The sequence below is a fragment of the Echiichthys vipera genome, assembly GCF_963691815.1.
Source record: "Echiichthys vipera genome assembly, chromosome: 2".
In the NCBI taxonomy this organism is placed as follows: Eukaryota; Metazoa; Chordata; class Actinopteri; order Perciformes; family Trachinidae; genus Echiichthys; species Echiichthys vipera.
Genome location: NC_139827.1, coordinates 21,371,516 through 21,394,211, shown reverse-complemented (window position 1 = coordinate 21,394,211; position 22,696 = coordinate 21,371,516). Strand labels below are relative to the sequence as shown.

Sequence of the window (22,696 nt, the reverse complement as noted above, 5' to 3'; positions counted from 1 at the left end):
ACCTGAAATAAATACCATAGTTTTTTGTTGTTGTGTTTATAAACGTTTCTTCTTTTTTTTTTTTTTTTTTTTACAAAAGCTACTTAACTGACCGTAATGAGTCAAATGTATTGTTGCTTATTAGGATTAACCCCTTGAGATGTGCCATCTTGCTTTCAAGGGAGTCCAAAACACAAATGAAAATATTATAAACCTAGTTAGATAAGACATTTAACCAAAAAAACAATAAAGGTAAGAACCACAATAAAAAGGAAATCGTACTTCAAGAAGAGACTGAAAATGGATCAGTCATTCATAGATTATAGAAAGTAATAATAAGATATAAGATAATCATAATAATAATATACAATACTACTACTACGAATAATGAAAATAATAATATGATAATAATAATAATAATAATAATTTAGCATTTTACTTATTAAAACTACATATTTATAATTTAACATTCATTCTTTTTCTAGCGTACAATTTCTCCTACCTGGAGGATATGAGTCCTTAGCCACTTCCTAAGCCTATAGTTTCAGCACCAGAATGGATTCATGGTCTTTATATATTCATAAATCTAACACAAACATGTTAAACAGACAATATAAATAAACATGTACACTGTTGCACCTTAGCACTCACAATATATTCTCATTAATGGGTTTGTATCTAAAGAAAACTTATGCACAACATTTTGTATAGTATCATACTAAATATGATGTCCTATTTAACACTGTGAATTGAATTGAATTCAATTATATATATATATATATATATATATATATATATATATATATATATAAAAATTACAAATAAACAAGATAAAGAACAACATAAGCAGGACAAAGCTCAACAGAACAAACAGAACAGGTAGTAAAAATAACAAAGCGCAGAATACAAAACACCAGTGAAAAAAACACAACATTTTCATTAGCGACCAGCGACCCTGGTTTGGTTTAGTACTTGGTTTAGAACTCCCCCGGCTGAAAGTCCTGTGTTTGTGAGGTATAGAGTGCATTACTTTCTGTGGGTTTATGTACAAACAGCGAATGAGGACAGCCCAGCACTCTTCATGAACTTCGACCAACAATTTAAACTACCTAACAAGTTGAACAGCAGTATCAAGACATTCACATTCATAAAATGTTATCACTTGCAAATTTCTATATTTATAAGTCTAAGGCATACTAGAGGACTTCAAGGTCACATAATATTATCTTTAATAACACATTTAATGTGTTTGTTACATATATAGGGTGTCTTTAAATTGTTGTTGGTGTGGTATTTTTAACTTTCTGTACTTTTTCCCTGGGACTCACATGGAAAATAGATTTTTAGATTTGCAAGAGAAATTATGCAAAGGTACAACACTGCTTTACATTCGTAACAGACACTAAGCACGGCCATGGCTTTACATGTAAACTTACAGGTGTTGGAGGCAGTCAAGCAGGAAACTACGGACATGTGCAAAAGCAATGGTGTAAGCTATATTACGACAACCATATAGTTAACACTGTAGATGAAAATAAAAATCTTAAAATGTATTTCTGTGACAGTAATGCACATGTAAAATGGACTACAAATATACACTGGAGATCAAAATTAGAGAACAACCAATAGATATTTGATTTATTCTGGAATACTGTTATTTTTTATTGTTAAGAATTTGATAGAATATCAGCTGTGACTACAACACAGTTGTACTAGCAAGTTTTTTTTTAAATAACCAAGGCACTTCAACAAAAACCTTTATTTTGTGAAAAAGAAAGTGAGCAAAATAAGAGAACACTTTCATAACAATAAAACATTCCTCAATTGCAATCACTTGTGGTGGTTTTTGGCTTTGTGGATGTGTTAAATGGGATATGAATGTCAGGATCCCTGTCCTGTCAGGCCCTTCCCTCTTCCTTTTGTGGTGTGAGGTTGTCTCCCTCTCTCTGTTTTCTCCTGCTTGTGTCTTTCCCTTTGTGTTTGTATGTCATTGCTGGTAGGCGTATATGTGTATTCCTTGGTTGGCTACCATTTACTTATGATTGTGTTCTCATTCCATGTTGCGCTGTTCCTTGTTAATTTTTTCTTTGCTTCTTCTGTTATAGTTAGTTATAGGTTATTTGTTTCCCTGTTCCCTGGATCCTGTTTGTTTCTCATTTTCCCATTAAATATTTGTTTAAATCTTTCTTGGTGTCTGTGTCTGCATTTGGGTCCCACTCCTCAGAGTTATTCCCCGCACCGTTCATTACAATGAAAACACAGCTGTCTGCATCTTTCCAGATATTCCAATAATGTGTCTTCATGCCGAGACAGCATGAAATACATGTTCCTTACTTCTGACATGGAATAACAATTCATTTGAACCAAATTCCAGACGTCCTCTGTCTTATTTAGAAACCTCTCTTTCTTCTATTTTGTTTACAGGGAAATTACAGCCACACATAGCCTATAGCGCCACCCTCCGATAAAACTACGCTGAAGCCTAGTCTATTTAGATTACAATCTTATGGACTATAACAACAACCCAAGATCAGGGAACCATATTGTTAACATCAAAACTGAAAACTTAGTAGCACATAACAGTAGGGGTAGGTGAGGTAAATATGATGTTTTGTAAATGAGAAGAACTGACCTTTTCATTCAATATACAGTAACCTTTTGGTAGACAGCTGTCGAACATCCATCAAAACCATTCATTTTTCCATATTTTGCAGCAAACAGACGGCAAAGGACATGGCCCAGCTTGGAAACATGTTTTAAAGGCAGTAATCCCTATTTTAGAAACTCACTTGTTGTTGAATAAAATTTCCATTTTTCCGCCTGTGTACCAATTATTGTTTTTGTAGTGTATTTGATTATGCCAACAGTAAACCAAGTAATAAGAGCCTGTAAGGCTATTTGTGTGTCAGTGTGTATCTTCACTTCACTGCTGCCTGACCAGAACTCCAACTCTGCTCAACTCCATATCAGGTTTGAATTAAGGACTGTGTAGCTTTAGATCAAAGGGGAAATAATTGTTAGAGTTCGCTGCTGACAAAGAGTTATTTTTAAGTAGCAAATCAAAGATTTAATTTCAGATTAGAACTTCAAAAGCTCTCTCTTCTTCTTCTTCTTTATAGACACAAAATGAACAACAATACAACCTCATCTGCTCCTCATGGACTTTTTGAGACTATATCAATGGCTGCAGCTTCAGTCAACAACATCCTGGGTCTTCCTTTGAATGCTTATGTCATGTGGCTGATATTGACAGGAGCCAGAGATACTTTGGCCTCAGACTTCTTTCCTCTCAACCTGGCTATTTCTGAGATCCTTTTCACGTTTTCCTGTGCATGCTATATTGTTTATGTACAGTTTAAATTATTATTCAGTTTAGATGCCTTCATGTTCTCACTTGGCCTTCTCTTCACAGCCCGTCCTCTCTTTCTATGTTTCATCTGTGTTGAGTACTATGTTGGGGTTGTCCACCCTATGTTATTTCTTCGGTTTAAACCCCTGAGGAAAAAGGTGGTCGGTTGTTGTGTTGTCTGGCTAATTTCCCTGCTTTCCTGCATCTATTCTAGGTATACCTATATAAATCCTCTTTATCTTTATTCAGTTTTCATCCAAAATGTTATCTTCTTCTCAGTAATACTTTTCTGCTGCTTCTCAGTTCTCAGGGTTTTGAAACGCCCTGGGCCAGGAGAAAAAGGCACAGAGAAGAAGAATACACCAAAGAGAAGGGCCTTTAAAATCATTTTGCTTATAATGGTTTCCTTGACCTTTTATTTCCTTATGTATATGATTATTATTCCACTGCAATGTTGCATGACCAACATAGATTTTCTCAATGTCTTTAGTGCGTGCATAAGCTTAGCTTTAACAACTGGGTTTGTACAGCCAGTCCTCTACCTCCACAGGACCCAAAAATTGTTCTGCTTCAAGAAGCTCTAATTATCACCATCAGTTAACCTATGTGTGTTCATATGTTTTGTATATTAAAGTATAATATAACCAGTTATATTGTTTTCTGGTTTCCGGTGAATTTGGTTTTTATCGAAATTTGCATAACAGGGCACACAGTTGCAAGAATATATTTATTGTATTGTATTGTTAGAATTACTATAAAAAATAGATATGTGTCTATAAAATGCATGAATTTATTAAATGTGGACTCAACTCAGCAAAGCAGTAACATGTAATATTTATTTCTTTATTGTCAATGTAAGGAAATGTATTTGTTTTCTGTTCTGTTAAGTTTTTCTTATTGCCATTCTTTTTCATTTTGACTGACTGGCGGAGTTAAAATGATGCCAAAAATGTTAATGTAAGAAGAATATATAAGCTATTGCTTCAACCTACACCTTTTTAGTCTACATAACATATCTTGTTGCCAAATTGATTGTTTTTATTTCTTTTAATTTGAGGCTTGCTATTGTAGACTGAAATAAAATAATGAAATTAAATGTAATGCTAGAGTGCTCTTAGAACTGCTGTAATGCTACTCAATGCTCATGAGTAAAAAAAATTGCTTGTATTCTTTCTACATTGATTCTACTTGACTCGTGTTTTCCTTTTTTCCAAGTATGTCATTTTTCATTGGTTTTGACACATACACAGTAGTAGTATTTTGTGTATTCAAGTGATTTTCATGTTTAGCAAATAATGTTATGATTATGACGACGACGATAATGATGATGATAAAAAATACTTCACTTGTTTCAAGTCACTGTGTTCTGTTCTGGTTAAATGTGTGTGAGTGATTATTAATGAATTGATAGTTAGGTATAAGATTTAGCAACATAAAAAACTACTAGCAGTGGGATTCTTTTAGTTTCCATCCAATGCCAAAAAGGGGAAATATGGTGTTGAAAATGTGAAGGTTGTTTGTAAGACAGTTATGGAATACAAACTCTGTCTCCTGCTTTTTATTCTGACATGCTACCCACCCATCCATAAACCAATCCTCCCAGTACATCCTTACTTTCAACCTCCCTACATACACTATAGGGAACATTACTTCCTGCTTTTGCACTTACCGTCATAAAACTTGAGATGTTAAATAATACAATATGGATCTAATTGTATGCAGAGGCGATTCAAGAAAAAAAATTCAAAGGGGGCCCCTCGAACCAGCATTGATCACCATTATGCTACTATAAATAATCTGACAACAATAAAAAAATAGAGAAAAGTGCACATTTGAGTTATATTGAAAATAAAACCCTTGAGCTCATGTATGGACCTTTTAAATGGAATTTTTATTTTGTTTGCTAGTGTAGGACCTCATGAGGAAGTGCTGTTTAAGGAGTTTTTGTGTCTGGTTGTTCTGCTCAGCGTCGCAGGAAGATAAGACATTTGTATACTTGTTTCGATAGGAGATAAGGTGTGTTTCACAACCTCAAACCCTCCTAGGGTAATAAAAATACCAGAACTCCAGGATGAAGGACCCCTTTTAACCTAAATCAACATCAAATCTGACCGCAATCCAAACACCAGGAGCTGTCTCTGTTGGGAGACAGATGGACTTTCATTAATACAATCTAAACAACAGAACTTTGTGTAGAAGTTTGGAAAACTGGCTGTTCAAAGACATTCTTTGAAGTCTAACAGTATATGTATTATTTGTATCTTGTTGTGATTATGTTTATGTGGTTTCAGAAGTGCAAAGTCTCTGTCTAATTCCTGAAATATTTTGTGTTTTAATAATAGGCCCGTCACTATATCGAGGAGAGTGTGATGATGTGTAGTATATGTATCTGTTAAAACTGTCTGCCTAAAGATTTTGGTTAAATTGGATATCAGAAAGCTTAATAATGGAAAATCAACCAAAGATAGTTTAATCTTAGAATTAGAATTCCGGCGTAAAAAGCAGTTGATTCGCTCAGAGCCAAAGGGATGGGTTAAACCGAGACCCTCTCCTTTCCTGAGTAGAAAAGGAAGAGACTGCTGTCTCTGCTTACTGTCTTCACCCGCTCTCTATACGACCCGCTCTCCACACCTCCTCTTCTGGATCCCTACCTTTTCGCACCTCTGACCCCCTCCTCTGCGCTTCCTGCTGTTCGTTCCTTTGTTAACCCAAAGTTAGCAAGAGACGTTACTTTATATTTAGTTTCTTACTAAAGTATTTTCGTTTATTAATCTATTTTTATCGTGTGACTTTCTAAGTTTTCAACAACAAGTTTTTATCTTTTTAACTATAGAATGAATTCTGATTCGAGTTCTGTTGGCCAGTGATGTTATAAACCAGCCCCGCAGGTCTGAATCACTCTAGTCTCAAGCTTTTTATATCCACATTTAACCTTTTTTCACTTGTCTATTCAGTGTTGCACTATCCTGTATACTCCTTGTTAGGTAGTCAAATAAATGTTTATACCTTTACGTCGTCTGATAAAATTTAAACCATCAATTACGTTAAATTACTAACAGGTATTAAAGTCACCAAAGTTTAATAAACATCCTGTATTATTTTGATGTGGTGCCCTACTTTGAGGTAAAATAAATCCTAAATTTTAACGAGTCAAGTTAATTCACAATTAATTCATCGACTAATATATTTTAGCCATAATAAAAGTAGGCTTTCTCTCCTACACAAGGCAACAGGCCGGATCCTTGTTGACTTCCTGACAGCTAATGTCATTCATATGCTCTGTGTACTGGGACAATATTAGAATTTTTATGCTTACAACCCTGAATCGTATACTTATACTAGTACCGTGAAAGACATACGTATTTCATAGCCTTGAGTCACCATGTGAATTGTAAAGACATGAATCAGGTCATCCATAAAAAACCCGTAAAAGGTGAAGCCAAACAGGTGTGCAGGCAACTCTCATTAGTAATAATAGACTGAGTCGCATTCAAAACTCATTCTTCATTCTTATGTAATGTCATGATAATCTGCATATATTTGATTGCCATTTACATGTTTAGTGAAAGAACTGAAGAGAGCTGGTGACGCATTTCAAACATGAGGACTTCACATCTAATGGGGTCATTCATACAGTATAACTGCATTTCCAAAACAGGACAGAAAGAACTGTGGTTTGTGTTCATCTTTTGTTAAATTATCAATAAGTACATTATTAATATGATCAATATAATATTAAGTTTATAGTTTTATTAAGTTCAGTTACGGATTTGATATTATGACTGTAATCTCTTTTTTTCTATTTCTCCTCTCAGTTGGATTCGGATTTGAAAAACTTGACCCTGCAGCAGAACAGAACAAAAATGAACTGGTCTAATGCATCCTTGCTCTTTGACAACTACATTTTAACAACAGCCTCCGCCACAGTCAGTTTGGTCTTGAGTCTGCCAACCAACAGCTACGTTGTGTGGCTGATAGCAACTGGAGCAAGAGGCACGTTGGTGGCAGAGTTCTTCCCGTTCAACCTGGCTGTGTTTGAGATCCTCTTCTGCTGTCTTTCTGTCAGCAGGTTTCTCAGAATGATCTACCCCACTCTGAAAATTCTGACATCATTTTCAAATGGTTTTCTGTGGAGTGGCCGCCCTATCTTGCAATGCTGTATCTGTGTAGAGCATTTTGTGGCCGTTGTTCACCCAGTGCTGTTCCTCAGGTATAAACTACTGAGGTACAAGACTGCCTTCTCGGGGCTGGCTTGGACAGTTATCATTGGATTTAGTGTAATTTATACAGTCTTTCCCAGGGAGAAGCATCTAGTTTTTGTCAGTGAATGTGTGATTTTAATATCAGTGATGCTGTTCTGCTACTTTTCAGTCACTGTGGCTCTGAAAAGACCTCGGCCAGGGGAGGGGGGAAAAAAGAAAGAAACAACATGAAAAGAAGAACTTTTCGCACCATATTGGTGATAATTGTGACATTTGTGGGAACATACCTATTTTGGTGTGTTGCTATTCTCTCTAATTTAAGCAACTGGTTTTCACATCGTAGGAAAACATTCTTAAAAACGTGCACTTTTATCACTATTGCCAGTGGGTTTGTCCAGCCGCTCCTGTACCTGCAAAAGACTGGAAAATGTTCTTGTTGTAAAGCCATGTGAGGATATGCAGGCTGAGCTCTCTTATGGCTGTTCATTACTGATCACTGGGAACACTACATGTACGTATATGAAGTGAATCTAAACTCAAAGGCATTTGTTCTTCAGCTGAAGGGAATTGTGTAGTATGCTAATATAGTGAAGATCTTTATTTAAATATTACAAGGAGATAACCATAAGCCAGTCAAAGGGTCAGATTTTCTATCATCTTCATTTGAATTCATATTACTGACTGACTCTTGATTATATTTTGGATCTCATGTATTTATAGGGTCAATTTTTGTAATTTCTTTTTATTTCTTGTAGTGATTTAATGTACAGAAAAATTACTTTGGATTAAAAGTGTCTGCTTGTATTTATTTAAATTTACTGAAATAAAACAACACATTTGTACAACTGATGAAAGTCCTGTCCTGTCATTGTTTTTGAGATGAGAAGGTTCAAATTACATAGACACTCACAGCGTCTATAGAAAGTCATGATACCCTTTTGAAATAGTCGCTTTTTTGTTTTACAGCCTGAAATGATAATACATATTTGATTTACACATTTTGCCTTATAACATTCAAGGGAAATTTGTTCTTACAAAATTTCTGAAAAATAATTAAAAAATGGGCTACACGGTGGTGTAGTGGTTAGCACTGTCGCCTCACAGCAAGAAGGTCACAGGTTCGCATCCCAACCTCGGCCTTTCTGTGCGGAGTTTGCATGTTCTCCCCGTGTCTGCGTGGGTTTTCTCCGGGTACTCCGGTTTCCTCCCACAATCCAAAGACATGCATGTGTTAGGTTAATTGATGAGTCTGAAATTGCCCGTAGGTGTGAATGGTTGTCTGTCTCTGTTCGTCTCTCTGTGCCCTGTGATAGACTGGCGTCCTGTCCAGGGTGTACCCCGCCTTACGCCCGATGTCAGCTGGGATCGGCTCCAGCACCCCCGCGACCCCGACCCCGGGATAAGCGGTTGAAGATGAATGAATGAATGAATGAATTAAAAAATGAAAACTAGAATAGCAGGGTTGGAAGTGATGAGTCCCTTTAGAATAACTATTATAAACATTCTCAGGTATAACCAACCACCTTCCTGATCACACACCAAGTTAATTGACCTCCACCTGACATCAACTGTGGTGGCTTTGATTACTTCAGAATAAAATCAACTGCTATTTGAGGATTCCACTCCTAGTAGTGCATGGTAACACAAAGATTTACCCATGGTTGGATAGATGCTTTCAAAAGAGCTCCGGGATAAGGTTGTGGATCGGCACAAGTTAGGAGAAGGATATAAAAAGATTCCAAAGGCTTTAACTATCCCTCTGAGTACCATTGAGAGTATTGTGCAGAAATGGTATCATGCTCGTGCTAGTACACGTGCGCGCGCTCATGCTCGTACATGCACGTACATGCACAAACGTGCTTTACAAAAGCTCACCATTCCCAAACGGACAGTGGCCGGCAAGAGTACCGCGCCTAGGCCACTTGCCAGCCACTCACACTGGTCAAACGAACTAGACTTTAACTGGAAAACATGCTTGGGCACGGTACGGATGGACAGTGTGAGTGCGCCCCGAGGTGTAAAAAAAACACAAGTTTCTGACGCCATGTTGCAAAAGGTTATATGGTCAGATGAGACCAAAATCTAACTTTTTGGGGCAGTTCACAACACTGTGAACTCTCACACACATTTATACATCAAGTATGCGGATAGACTGCTTGAATGTTTTAAGTATATTATTTAAACAAATCTTAAGTTACTGTTTGTTTTAAAACAGTTTTTATATATATCAGAGAGTTGTAGTCTTTCATGGTCTGTCTTTTGTCTTATGTCAGGGAAAACTGAAGCGTGACTACCGACTTTGGTCTTTTATAATTCTGCGCTCACAGTCTGACAATCAGGATTTTTCTAATTAGTTAAGTGATGCTGACTCTGCTTTCAGACATAGTGATTACTAGTCTTAATCTTGACTTCTCTAAAATTACACACAGAAGCCCAATTTGTTCATTTATAAGAGAGTGTTCATTCTGTACCATACATTTTATCAAATATTAGAAAAATACCATACCATTTTTGTGCCGTTTTATTATTTTTTTAAATCTTTTAAAATGTTCAACTTTCAAATGGTGTCTTCAATGCAACAAGTTAAGTTATCTGGAACTTTCACAGTGACTCATGAAGGAGATTAAGCTATGATTTGCAAGAGAAATTATCCAAAGGTACAACACTGCTTTACATGTTCGCCACATAACAAACACAAAAGATTGCCATATGCAAACTGGAAACTAGAACACTACTACAGAAATGTTAGCAACTGCTTTAATGAACACATTGAGTAAATTTGTGTTTATTAGGACAACCCTAACTGAAAAATGCACATGCAGCAATGCACATGGTAAATTAACTACTAATACTGGTGTCAAGTCAGACCTGAACTCAGATGAATACTGTATGATGTACACTAAAATGGTCGATTAGCAAAGGTACCAGAATGCTAAGTGTAGTTAGCATATTTTACTACTTTCTGATAGCTGATAACTGTCAGTAGCTGACAGCTATGATGACACAGTTTTCTCTCTGTACTGACAGTTCGCTCTGCTGGAGGTTTCAGGTCTTTTGCAGGTGTTGTGTTGAAGTCGTTCTCCCATCGAACAGTGTTTCGCATATCAGACAGCGAATGGTTTATGAATTAGTGACATACCAACTAAAGCTTGCCCGGAATGGGAAAACACCTTTCTCATGACACACTCTGTTCTGATAGAAGTCACTGTTGTCAGTGTCAGATATTTTAGAGCACAAAAACAGAAGAAACATTTTTTTTTCAGTGTGTGTGTGTGTGTGTGTGGGGGGGGGGGGGGGGGGGTGCATTGGACAGGCACAATTTGTGAGACAAGGGTATTTTATTACATTTGACAGGATTTTACAATTGCCTTTACTAAATGGATTACACTGATTTCATTGCAGATAATACAACATAAAACAGCTGCATTATAATCGATCAGTCATGTAAATCATGTAATTTGTAATGTGAAATCAGATGCAGCCCAATATATTATTTTACCTGCTTTGTTAACATCACATATTAGCCTACATGTTAAAATGTGTGGGACTCTGTTTCAGAAAAGAGAACAATTCAAATTGGAAAGAGTTTTTCCTGTGCTTTTCAGTTTATAGACGACCTCACATGGAAGACTCTTCTGGCCAGATCTTCTCTCAATCTTTGTGACTTTAAAGACCTCGTAAGGAGGAATCAGGGCTTCTCTCTCTGCCTCCCCAAGTTTAGAGAACAGAGAGATGTCTGCTCCAGAGCATGTGATAATCTCAAAGCATGACTTGTCTCCAAATCTTTCAGCACTGGGGTACCAACCCATTGAACTGGAGGTAAAAGAGCCAAAGCGAATCACCTTGTTGAGAACATCTTGGCTAAAGTAGCTGTTGACTCTGCGGTAGCCAGTGAGACATCTTTCCTCTTTGACTTTGCGAGCGTTGAGAGTTTGGAGGGCGTCAGTCAGGAAAAAGTGAAGTGTGTGATATCTAAATGTGGTCTTGTAATTAGATTTCTGGGTTCGAACTGCATCATTGAAATCAAGATAGATTTTTGGCTTGTCAAGGGTATAAACATAAATAGCCATGATCTGTTCTTTCCCCAGAGAAGTGGAAGGTCGCTTCCCATTTTTACTCTTCCATTTTTTGTTGTAGTATTTTTCTCCTTCACCCCAGGCCAGGGTGAAGTTTTTGTCTTTGTTTTTCTCATTTGCCAGGTAGTCCTTCTTTACCCTGTATGCCATCATGTCTTTGCAACCAACGTACATGTCATCAACAGCATTCGGAGCCAAATCCAGTAGAACTTGACCTTTCAACCCAGATTCTTTAGAGTCCTGAAAAAAGTAGAAATAGCTCTTACTTGAAAAGTGCAAAGTAGTCCCACTTAAAGGTTCCATATAGTAAAATGAGACATGTCCATAAACATATTTTTTTTAAATCAAGTGCTATATAAATTCTGTGAATGTATCAAAATGCACAATTCACAGAGATAAGCACACAGCCCATTTATAGAAACTGTGCCTTTAAATGAGCCGTCATGACTTTTCTCCCCCTCTCAGCCTTGGGATTAAGCTGTAGAGTATTCTAGCTGCTGGGCAAAACAGTGTAAGCACTGCAGCACTGTGCCAACCCTCTTAGCAGAGAACATAGAAAGGTTCTAACAGAGCTGTCTGATGCGTGTGGGGTCTGTATGGTAGCAGCCTGGGATCGTTTTCAGGTGATTTAATAAAGATAAACACAGTGAAAATATTGAAGGCTATGAGCCGAAATAAAGCTCAAAGTCGGTGGCTCTAACCGTAGCCATCTTTGCAGCATCATGACTCCACCTGAACAATTTGAATACAATCAGTTTACCTGAAAATAGATTACACCAACTCATCCCCAAGGAGATAATGATAAACTTTAGATTATAATTCCCCACACCTCTGCTGCAAACAGTGCACATTATTTTTTTGACACTGATGAAAGTCCATGGGGGACTGAAAATAATATGCACTGTTATCAAGATTATTACCGTGACTGCTGAGAAATAATAATAATGGTAACATAAATAAATAAAATACTAGAAATTCACTCACCGGAAAAACTTGAGTACATATGAAGGCAACTGACCACCACTCAAAGCAGCCCTGATTAATTATACTGAACTTTAAGCCACAATACAATTCAGTGGTTGAGTTATAAAGTATAGTACCATTGTCATGAATAGCAAAATCAGCCATATAGACGGAAACAGTCTCTAAAAGGCTGTCTGCTTCCATCATGTTTAAGCTACTGTGAATGGTTGTATGTTCAAAGATGTAGGTAGTTAAGGGACATTATGATTTAACTGCATTTTTTGACATGTTGGTTTTTTGTGACTAAATAAAAGTAATGAACACTATAGAAACCCAAAATGCAAGTATTAACTTGAAAATTAGCATGCTATGGGACCATTATGCAAGTTGCCACCCAGATTATACACTACCTTTGCAATTCCTATGGAGACTCCAAATGTCATTAGCACTGCTGCCCAAACTGCCATCATTTTCCACCTGCATAGAAGCCTGCACACACAAATACATTTCAGTAAACAACATTTAGGGCATTTTCTGTGTACATTTTTCAGTTATCTTATTTGAATCTTAGTAGCTTCCTCTAACCTTCCTTTGAAATGTTAATTTCTTGAACATAAAAATAACAATGTAAAACTTAAAATAGATTAAAATGGGTCTTGAGGTGGACTATTTACTATTTGTTTTGATGAAACACCTAGATGGGAATATTAAGAGAAGAAATGAATACGTTTACTCACTTAGCACAGATCTGTTCTCACATGTAGCACTACTTTGGTGACAGTTAAGATGAGCTCTTGCTCTTCTTTTACCAGCTGCAGGTCATTTCAATCAGGGGCGGGACCTTCATGAAAACTGCATGGTCAACTCATTCCTCTTTGATTCTAATGAATGTAAGGGTCTGTGCCTCAAGAAACTATGCATTTGCACCTTAGACCAAGGCCTAAGACAAGAACCTCTTTAGAGTGTTTCAGTTAATTAAATCTCACATTGCCATTGTAACAACAGGTGTTTTAAGAAATGTATCACAAACACAAGTCAAGTCAGTCTGATGAAAATAATGTTTACATGCAGGATAATTTCTTTAGAGACAGATCACAAAGTCACCTCTCTCTGGCGCTGGCTGAGTGCGTTACAAGGGCAAAAACAACATACAGGGCAAACACAGGAAAACACAATACATCAGAAAAAACACAATTAAGTCCAAGACATCTAGTTGACCTGGTTTAAGGGTGTTTACGGATTAGAAATATGTCAAACTGCAAATTTAAACGACACTACTAATACAATGATCATGAAAATAAGAATGTGTGAGTTATTATTTATTGTGCACAGTATGGCATCTGATAACTTAGTGAACAAAGGGTACATTGTTATATCCTCATAACTTTCAAAAACATAATTTATGAATTCTCTCAATGACAAACACAGTGTCCCATTAACACACCATCACCCTTCTTTTATGATCAACGGCTAATTCAATATCACCAAAACAGTTATCAGCACCAGCAGAGTACCCAGAACTGCAGTCACAAACATAATACTTTTGCGTTTTACAAGCACTAAAGATACTAAAATTAACAGTGTTATCCATGTTGACATCATCACAACACTGTATGCCAGCCAAGGTGCTAAAATTATTTCAAAATTTGTTTTTATTTCCCTTTGATTCAATTTACAATTCAAATCACTCCTTGGTATTTTGGTACTCTGTAACTTGTAGACCACACCGCACCACGACTCATTTGTCAGGACATGAGTTATTTTGAAGACCTCATAGGGAGGAATCAGCACCTGTCCTATTTGGTTAGAGGCAGAGTAATATGTTATATCAGCACCAAAGCATGAGTAGATCTCGAAACAAGAAACATTGGCATCAAAATCAAATGAATGCTTGCTTGAAGCTGCCCAAGTGAAATCACCAAAACGCATTTTTGCATCAATGACGTGGTGAAACTGTTCCCATGTCTTGAGATAGATGGTTCTGCATGATGTCTGATTGTGATGCAGAATTTGAATGGCTTCAGTCAGGTAGAAGTAGAAATAGTGGAACTTAAATCTGTCTGTGCTGTACTTGTGTTTCCCTGTTCTCACTGCTTTGCTGAAAGCGTGTTGGATATATTTCACCTTTGTGTACATGTACAAAACTACAGCATGCTCTTCTTTCAGGTGGTCGTGCGCAGGTTTCTTTTGAAGGTTTTCCGTTAAAGCCCAGGCATTACTGAATTTTCTGTTGAAGTTCCACTCCATCACACCAAACTGGTCGATCACAGAGGCTGTGGCAGACCGGCAACCATCATACATATCATCGATGGAATCTGTCTTCATATCCAGAGGTAAAACACCCATCTTGTTTTTCTGCAGTGACAGATAAGAGTGAACAAAACCAGCAGAATAGAACAGAAGACTTGGAATATTTGGTTTAAATTTGTTGACAGAAGAAACAGGTAAACTTTGCATGTAATAGAAAATCTGTCACGTGCCTCAGTGGGTTTTAGGGACCTCCAGAGTACCAGAAATGGGTCATGATACAATATGAGCACTACCACCACCACCAGCAACAACACACAGAGAATTGTGCCTTTTCTCGGTGACTTCAGCTCCCACACTGATACTTTGCCAAACTTCATATCTGAATGAAAAGAAAAAAATTCTATAATTGGCTTTTAAAACCAATGGAAAAATAACTTACTCTATCAACATCACAAATACGCATTATATTTTCTAATATTATGATTTTGTTTGCATACTGACTCTATGAGCCTAGTGGCTGACGTGTAAGAGATAAACAATAAACCATAATCAGGAATCACATAATATTCCCCTGTAGCCTGATCCAGCAATAAACATCCTCACCTGGACTTTTTCCTGACAAATGCTTCCAACAGCAGCGTGATATTCCTTTGAAGGAGTGCTGAATGTATGCATTGTTGTTGGCCAGCAGAGAAGTTCCTGCTCACAGGATTTACAGGTTTGACGACACAGTACAGATTTTACTACTATACCTTTTCCATAAGGCTCCAGAGATCTTCAGATCACCAGATCTTATCTTCCATGTGATGGTTAAGATTTCAAGATTCAAGATTCAAGATTCAAGATTCAAAAATATGTAGATAAGTACAGGAAAGAAATGTATACATATTAATATAAAAAATGTAAAATACAAAATTATACAAAAGGAATATACAAAATACAAAAAAATAAAGCAATTTTAAATAAGGTAGCTTATATACGTTTTAAATAAAATGTTAAGCAGTATTTCATGTTTGAAGTGAAAAGCATTCAACAAAGAAGAACAGTTTTTATATATCTGTCATTCCACTTGCATTACCAGAGGGGGGTTCCACATGTGGTTACACCAGTAAATCCTGTTTGGTAGCTTGCTGCGGTTAAAACAATGGTACCGTATGTCATCAGGTTGAAAATGTTTCACTCTGGAAAAGGTTGATGACAGCTCATCTTCTCACACCAAAAAAGACTCAACTTCAGCATTGTGCAGCTCAGGATGTGGTAAGGTATAAAAACACATCTTTTTTTAAATGTACTGTGCTTTATTACCAGTGCACATTTATACACATGTCACCTTTTTATCAGTTTTACAGATGAGAGTAATGAGTCAACAGCTTAGCACTGAATAACTTAAATATGTAGTGCCACATCTTTACTTGTATTTAGCTGGATGAACCGTAGAGCTTGATATGCTACAATGAATTTTACAGGGAGTCCTTGTCCCTTTAAGTAGATTAAACTCTAAAGATGAAATGATTTATATATATATATATATATATATATATATATATATATATATATATATAGATAGATATATTTTTATGAAAATGCTATACACAATATTATTGCCCTCATCCAGGCATTGTACTTCAGGTGTACCCCCCAACACACACACACACACACACACACACCCTTGATTCCAGTAGAGACAATATGAAAAACATTTTACATGGAACCAAGATATCGGGTATTCTATAATAATGACAGATTCCCTCTGTTCCAGATGCACTATGCCTTCCTGGGAGTTACAAGTATGTTAGAGAAAAACTTCATATGCATGTGCTGTCACTTCTCTTGCTCTTCTGGTGGGACTGCTGATGTTTATTGTCATATATGTGACACTCAACTGGCAGAATGTTGTTGGAGAGGTATTTAACACTTATTATGTAACACTATTTTACATGAAACAAAATCTATCTAAAAGAACTAAAAAAAAAGTAGGAGTTACTCTCATCGCAAATTGTATTTTTTAATAAAAACTTTTAAAACTTAAAACTAAACTACCTTTCTAATTTTTAAGTATGCACTATTAAAGTTATTCCAAAGGCCATTCTCACAAAAGAGGTTCCATATCAATACTGTTCATTTGGTGTACTGTATATCTCCATCTACTGGATGAATACTGAACAACATGTTTCCCCTCATTCCAGCAGTCTATGCAGGATCTGACCGATGACCTGAGTGACAACATGTATCTCGACTGCAGATCCAAAGCTACAGTTGTGGCTGATAAAGTCATAATGCAGAAATGGGACACCAGTACAAACTTCAGTCAAGCATGGAGCAACACAAAGCAAAAAGCTCAAGAGCCTGCACACAAGTACATGGAGAAACATCATTCAATGGCAATATACATGTACACACATATTATGTTGCAACCGTTCAAGCATGACCTTGAGACTGCAAAAAGAAATGGAAAAGGAATGAAGGAAACATTTGAGCCCCGCTCCCTTTATCTTTCCCTCAGCGAAGCCATTCAGATCCTGAAGCACGGTCAGGTGACATGTCTTAGGACATATTACAGTACAAAGACGCTTTTACATCTGAACATCTCTGACAAACTGATTCGGTTCAGTACCTTCGTATTAGGTTCTGGCGGGAGGAACTTTACAAGGAACGCTTCATGTTTTGAAGTGCACACATGTTTCGGTGCTGACATAACATACTACTCAGCTTTGACACTAAACAGACAGGTGCTAATTCCTCCCTATGAGGTGTTCAAAGTCACAGACACAGAGACAGATACACAGAGTTGTAAAGCTGTCTACAGACTGAAGAGCAATCTGAACTGCGTATATGATAGAGAGAGCAATTTGTTGCATCCGATATCGGCGTTACCTATACATGGATTTTGGCTAATTTTTGCAATAGCATGTATGATTATTGTATCTTTTTTGCTACCTTTTGTCATTGTGAAGGTGTTTGAAAACCATAAGAAAACTGCTGTTTACAGTGCAGTCTTTGCCTAACAACACTTACTATCTGGCTACAGTTGTCCTTTAAAAGGTAATTGCAATCAGAGTAATGAAAGTATGCATCTATAATAATGCATGCTGCGCCATAGCATTGCACTGTTTGGGGTATGTGAAGTTTAATTAATTTTCATGTATTTTAAAGATTCTATGTTGCATCATAAGTGATTATTATTATGTAAGATGCTAAAATGCAGTGTGTATATCATAACATACTATGAGTCCTTATGACTTTATGACATAATGTGTGTCTTAATAAGTTTAGTCATGAAGTATTAGGAATGCATTATGACTCACTATGAATGCCCTCATAATGGACTATAGATATAGTGCTCCTTCTTTCTTATTGACTTTACTAATTTATCTTTCCTTCATAAAATGTCATATTACTCGTAATATGTTAGAACCACAAAGTTATTTAAATAAGCATCACATTTTTTTAAAGTCATATGAAATGTTATTTCACATACAGGAAATGTACTATATTGTATCGTATATAACGAAAGTTATAATTTTGAATAAAGTTGTAATTTTATGGTGTTGCCTGTCAGAGGATTCATTAGATTTTTGACGCCACAACCTGATGCCCCATTAGAATGATTACTCAACCACTTTACTGTGTATCAGTAACCTAGGAATGTTACTTAACAAGCTAATTTTTTTCACAATCATACATACATACTTCACAATCAGTTGTTGATGTAGTAGGACACGACTCCTTTAACATTTCAACAACCTTACTGAGGGAGTGGAGAGGGTAAAGTAGGTCAGCTACTTCGGCACCCAGGTCATAAACAGCGGAAAATCTTTTTGACTATGTTGTTTTAGTTTGTGTAGAGTAACTCATATATCAACTAAAGGTTAACTACAAAATATGCTGTTAAGCAGGATTTTGATACACCATCCAAACAAGACTCTCTCCTAACATCCACTGGAGGTGCCACTGTGCATAGGCTACAGAATAAGGGTAAAAGTTTACTTGTTTCTCTGATTTGAGATAAGTTATATAATCCAATCAGATGCACACAGGACTGACCAGTACCGTCTTGAGACAGAATCGTATTGTCTGTGACACAAATTCATGTTGTCATGTATACTATATATGCACCATTTCACCACAAAGGTCTTGTCCTTCTTTTCTGCTCTGACTGTGTTAGGACTGCAGTAAGTGGTAAGAATAAAAATAAATAGCCACAACAGATTACATAATGGTTTTGAGATTTGTATACTAAAACCACTTGATGGTTTGGATTTGGAATATTTATTTGATTGACAAGTATCAGTTTCTTGCGCCACAGTTGTCATCATTCAATGAACTTTTGCCATGTGGGATGGGATTTCACACAAGGCTCTTGTGAAATATCCGATGACAAATCAAATAGACAAATGCATCATCAACAAAATATCCAAGCATTGCCAGTATCATATAATATCTGAGGTCTAAGATCAGCATGGCTGCCATTTGCTGTTGTTAAGAAATATAGATGTCTTTATTTTATGAAGACTTATGAAGAAGATGACTTATGATGATTTATGAAGATTTGAACGGATTCATTTCCTCTTCATCTGAATTACAAACGTATTCCACAGGGCAAGACATGTCAGGTGGGTGCCTTGAATTATAAAAGGGCAGTGGTGGCGAAGCGCCGTATAAGTGGTGCATGGTTCTGCACTGCTTGCAAAGCATGAAAAAGTATGTTAAAAGACTGCCAGGTACACAAAAAGCAGACGATGAATCTACACCAAATGTCACAACTAACAAACAATGATAAGAAAATATGATGAGGCAGCCTGTTCTCATACCGCCATTTTGTCACCAGGCTTTCGACTGTAAACCTGTCCATGGTGATATTAGAGGCTCAGAGTAATTGCTCCATGATAACACTGGAGACCAGGGGCCTCATGTATCAATGTTGCGTACTCACAAAAACGTGGCGTACGCCATTTTCCACGCCAATGTTCAGATGTATCAAAAGTGAAATGACCGTGGAAATGTGCGGTGCGCCACGGAAACTTCATGGCTGTCGTACGCACGTTTCTACAGCTATTGTCTCGTTGGCGACACTCAGAGGTGATGCTGGAATACTGTTAATCATGTGAAAACAATTCATCCTCAGTGTAATGTGCGCATCAGAAACACATTAATGGACAATTAACACACGTGTTTGCAATTATATGGATGGATATAAAAGCATGCGCAAAATGATGAAATATGGCATTAACAATGGCAGCCTTGGCCTTGTTAGAAGACATTGCAAATGGTCATATCAGACGCGAGAGGGTGTTTAGAGATCGGGAAGATCTGTTAGCAAATGATGACAACTGGCTCATGAGTCGTTTTAGGTTGCCGAGGCCAGTGTTACTGGAGCTGTGCGCGGAGCTGCGGCCAGCCCTAGAACGACACACGCCCAGGAGCCAGGGGTTGTCCGTTTCCACACAGGTGCTGACCACTCTGGGGTTTCTGGCAACGGGAGCCTTCCAGCGGGAACTGTCCGACCGGTCAGGAGTGTGCCAGTCCACTCTGAGCCGAGCCATGCCAGCTATGTGGGACGGGATCATAAGAATGTCATCCAGGTACATCCAATTCCCATTCAATGCTGTTGAACAGGCCAACATTAAAGCGCAATTTGCAGCAAGAGCCGGTTTTCCTAATGTAATCGGCGCTATTGACTGCACACATGTTGCTATAAAAGCGCCATCACAGGATGAATTTGTTTTGTGATAAACGTTCATATTATATGCGATGCGCAAATGCAGCTCACCAACATCGTGGCAAGGTGGCCTGGTTCAACGCATGACTCGTTCATTCTTACCAATAGCATGGTTGGTAACAGGTTGGAGGCTGGCACGGTGCGGGATGGGTGGCTTCTCGGTGAGTAAATATTTTATCCTTTTAATTGCGCCCCGAATTTAAACCAGCACAATGCCCGTTTGGGCACGTCCATTCATATGTGTATTTGTTTTTTCCCTGGTGAAAAAGTGGCAGCGCTATCTTGTCTCCTTGTGTTCAGTATTTGTCAAACGCGTAAAGAACGCGTAAAGTTGAATATGTCACTGCAGTAGCCACGGCGCACCTCTGCAGTCAATATAAGTGTGATCAGTCTTGTCAATCCTTGTAATGAAGTTGTTTTGTCGTAGTGTGATTTATATTATCTAAGTATCTCTTTAGAAAAGTGACCTAATCAAGTGGTGCATGAACATAGGAAATTAAATCTTTCAAATGTTGTATTCTTCCTTCATTTGACTCCAGGGGACAGTGGTTACCCCCTGAGAACGTGGCTGTTGACCCCTCTCACTAACCCCGGCACCGACCAAGAGGGGAGGTACAACGACCGCCATTCCCGAACTCGGGCAGTGGTGGAGAGGGCAATTGACCTACTGAAGGGGCGCTGGCGCTGTTTAGACAGGTCGGGCGGGGTGCTGCTGTACACACCTGAAAAGGTGTATCTACCCTGGTTAAATGATTCACGCTTCTTACTGATGTCCACAACCAATTTATTCTCTCCATAAAGTTACGGAACACCGTGAAAACTGTAACAACATAAACACATTTTACATTTGTTATTTTCACAGAGGTTTCTTATACATGGGTACACAAGTTTTTAATATTTAGAATAATTACCGTGTACGCCTGCTTAGCCAGTAGTAGACAGTTTCTCTCATCTCTTTTCTCTCTCTCCCTCTCGTCTCTCTGTTTCTCACTAACAACTTAGGCTCATGTCCAACGTCACTTGGACAGGAAGTGACCTCTGACACCATTTCAATGAAACATTTCAATACATTTTTTACAGCAGAACTATTAATTAAACTGCATTTAGGTTTCATCACAAATTTATGTAAACATTAAATAATAATAATAATAATAAAACCAATTAGAAATCAATGATGACTTCACTAACTTCCGGTGTTGCCACGGTAACTCATTGCTTTATTTCGGCGACAGCTACACTCCCACCAAATTACCTTCAATTAACACAAATGGAGACGTGAAATACATTTACACTCTTCATTAAATAAGTAATGGTAATTTCCAAGCACTGGTCTGTTGTTTCTTTTAAGAATCTGACATCTGAAAATATACCATGTGACCATAATCACCATTACCACAACAAACAATTCAACAACACAGTTAATCAATATAATTAACCTCTCAACACAAGGAATACTCATTTGAAAATGAACTTCAGTATAATGACAACCTTTGACTTAGAAAGGATACATTCGATCAATATCTGAACTATCTCCCCTTATTAGCTACTCTTCACTAGAACCACTAACTTCTGAATGGGTCTTTGAACGATGGATGGTTGATTGAGGCGTTCACCCTTTTTTCCTAACTTTCGTTCTCCAATTTGCAATGTCACTTTTCGTACCAGTCCATCATCATCCTTGTGTGCTTCTACGACCTTTGCAAGTTTCCATTCATTGCGAGGGACGTCCTCCTCCTTGATGATGTAGTCTGTCATGATGATGTGCAATGATGAGGTTTGTAACAGTGCCTTCTTTAGCAAGAATTACTGGGTGTCTCAACTCCAGAGGTGCAGATGCCTTTCTCAGTCTTCCTCCCACTCTCATTATACCATCTTGGAGGAACGGGTCAAGCTGATAGAGTTGGTGGTTGCAAGGCAGCTTTCCTGATTTCTGGCTGAGCATTTTCAACTCCTCTTGGAAGGCATCATGTTGTGCAAGCTTGATAAGAGTCAGTGCAGCTTGCCTTCTCTCTTCCACATTTAAAGGCTCTGTGGTCTTGATTCTCTTAGCCAACCGCTGGATACGTGCAATGACGTTGACTGCTGTGGTCCATCTTGAGAACCGTGACAGGTGTCCTTGGATGTCAAATTGCCTTGCAGCCTCAGTTTTTAGCACCTG

The 22,696-nt window shown here is 37.6% G+C and overlaps 4 protein-coding genes across 4 annotated transcripts; 2 read left to right on the top strand and 2 right to left on the bottom strand.

Moving 5' to 3' along the window:
• Window positions 1–3,159: 3,159 nt before the first annotated feature.
• LOC310956207 (uncharacterized protein) lies at window positions 3,160–7,552 on the top strand (the record flags this gene model as incomplete). Its single annotated transcript, XM_083926371.1, has 3 exons — window positions 3,160–3,729; window positions 7,144–7,389; window positions 7,526–7,552. 3 exons carry the CDS (start codon window positions 3,160–3,162, stop codon window positions 7,550–7,552), a joined length of 843 nt encoding a protein of 280 aa, XP_083782497.1.
• A 3,532-nt stretch (window positions 7,553–11,084) lies between these two features.
• Window positions 11,085–12,316, bottom strand: LOC310956201 (erythroblast NAD(P)(+)--arginine ADP-ribosyltransferase-like; the record flags this gene model as incomplete). The annotated part of the gene is made up of 2 exons (XM_083926357.1): window positions 11,085–11,846; window positions 12,308–12,316. The coding sequence occupies 2 exons, from the start codon at window positions 12,314–12,316 to the stop codon at window positions 11,085–11,087; spliced, it is 771 nt and encodes a 256-aa protein (XP_083782483.1).
• Window positions 12,317–14,039: 1,723 nt separating this feature from the next.
• Window positions 14,040–14,915, bottom strand: LOC310956192 (T-cell ecto-ADP-ribosyltransferase 2-like; the record flags this gene model as incomplete). Its single annotated transcript, XM_083926345.1, has 1 exon — window positions 14,040–14,915. One exon carries the CDS (start codon window positions 14,913–14,915, stop codon window positions 14,040–14,042), a length of 876 nt encoding a protein of 291 aa, XP_083782471.1.
• Window positions 14,916–17,011: 2,096 nt separating this feature from the next.
• Window positions 17,012–17,824, top strand: LOC310956186 (T-cell ecto-ADP-ribosyltransferase 2-like; the record flags this gene model as incomplete). The annotated part of the gene is made up of 1 exon (XM_083926337.1): window positions 17,012–17,824. The coding sequence occupies one exon, from the start codon at window positions 17,012–17,014 to the stop codon at window positions 17,822–17,824; it is 813 nt and encodes a 270-aa protein (XP_083782463.1).
• Window positions 17,825–22,696: the final 4,872 nt, after the last annotated feature.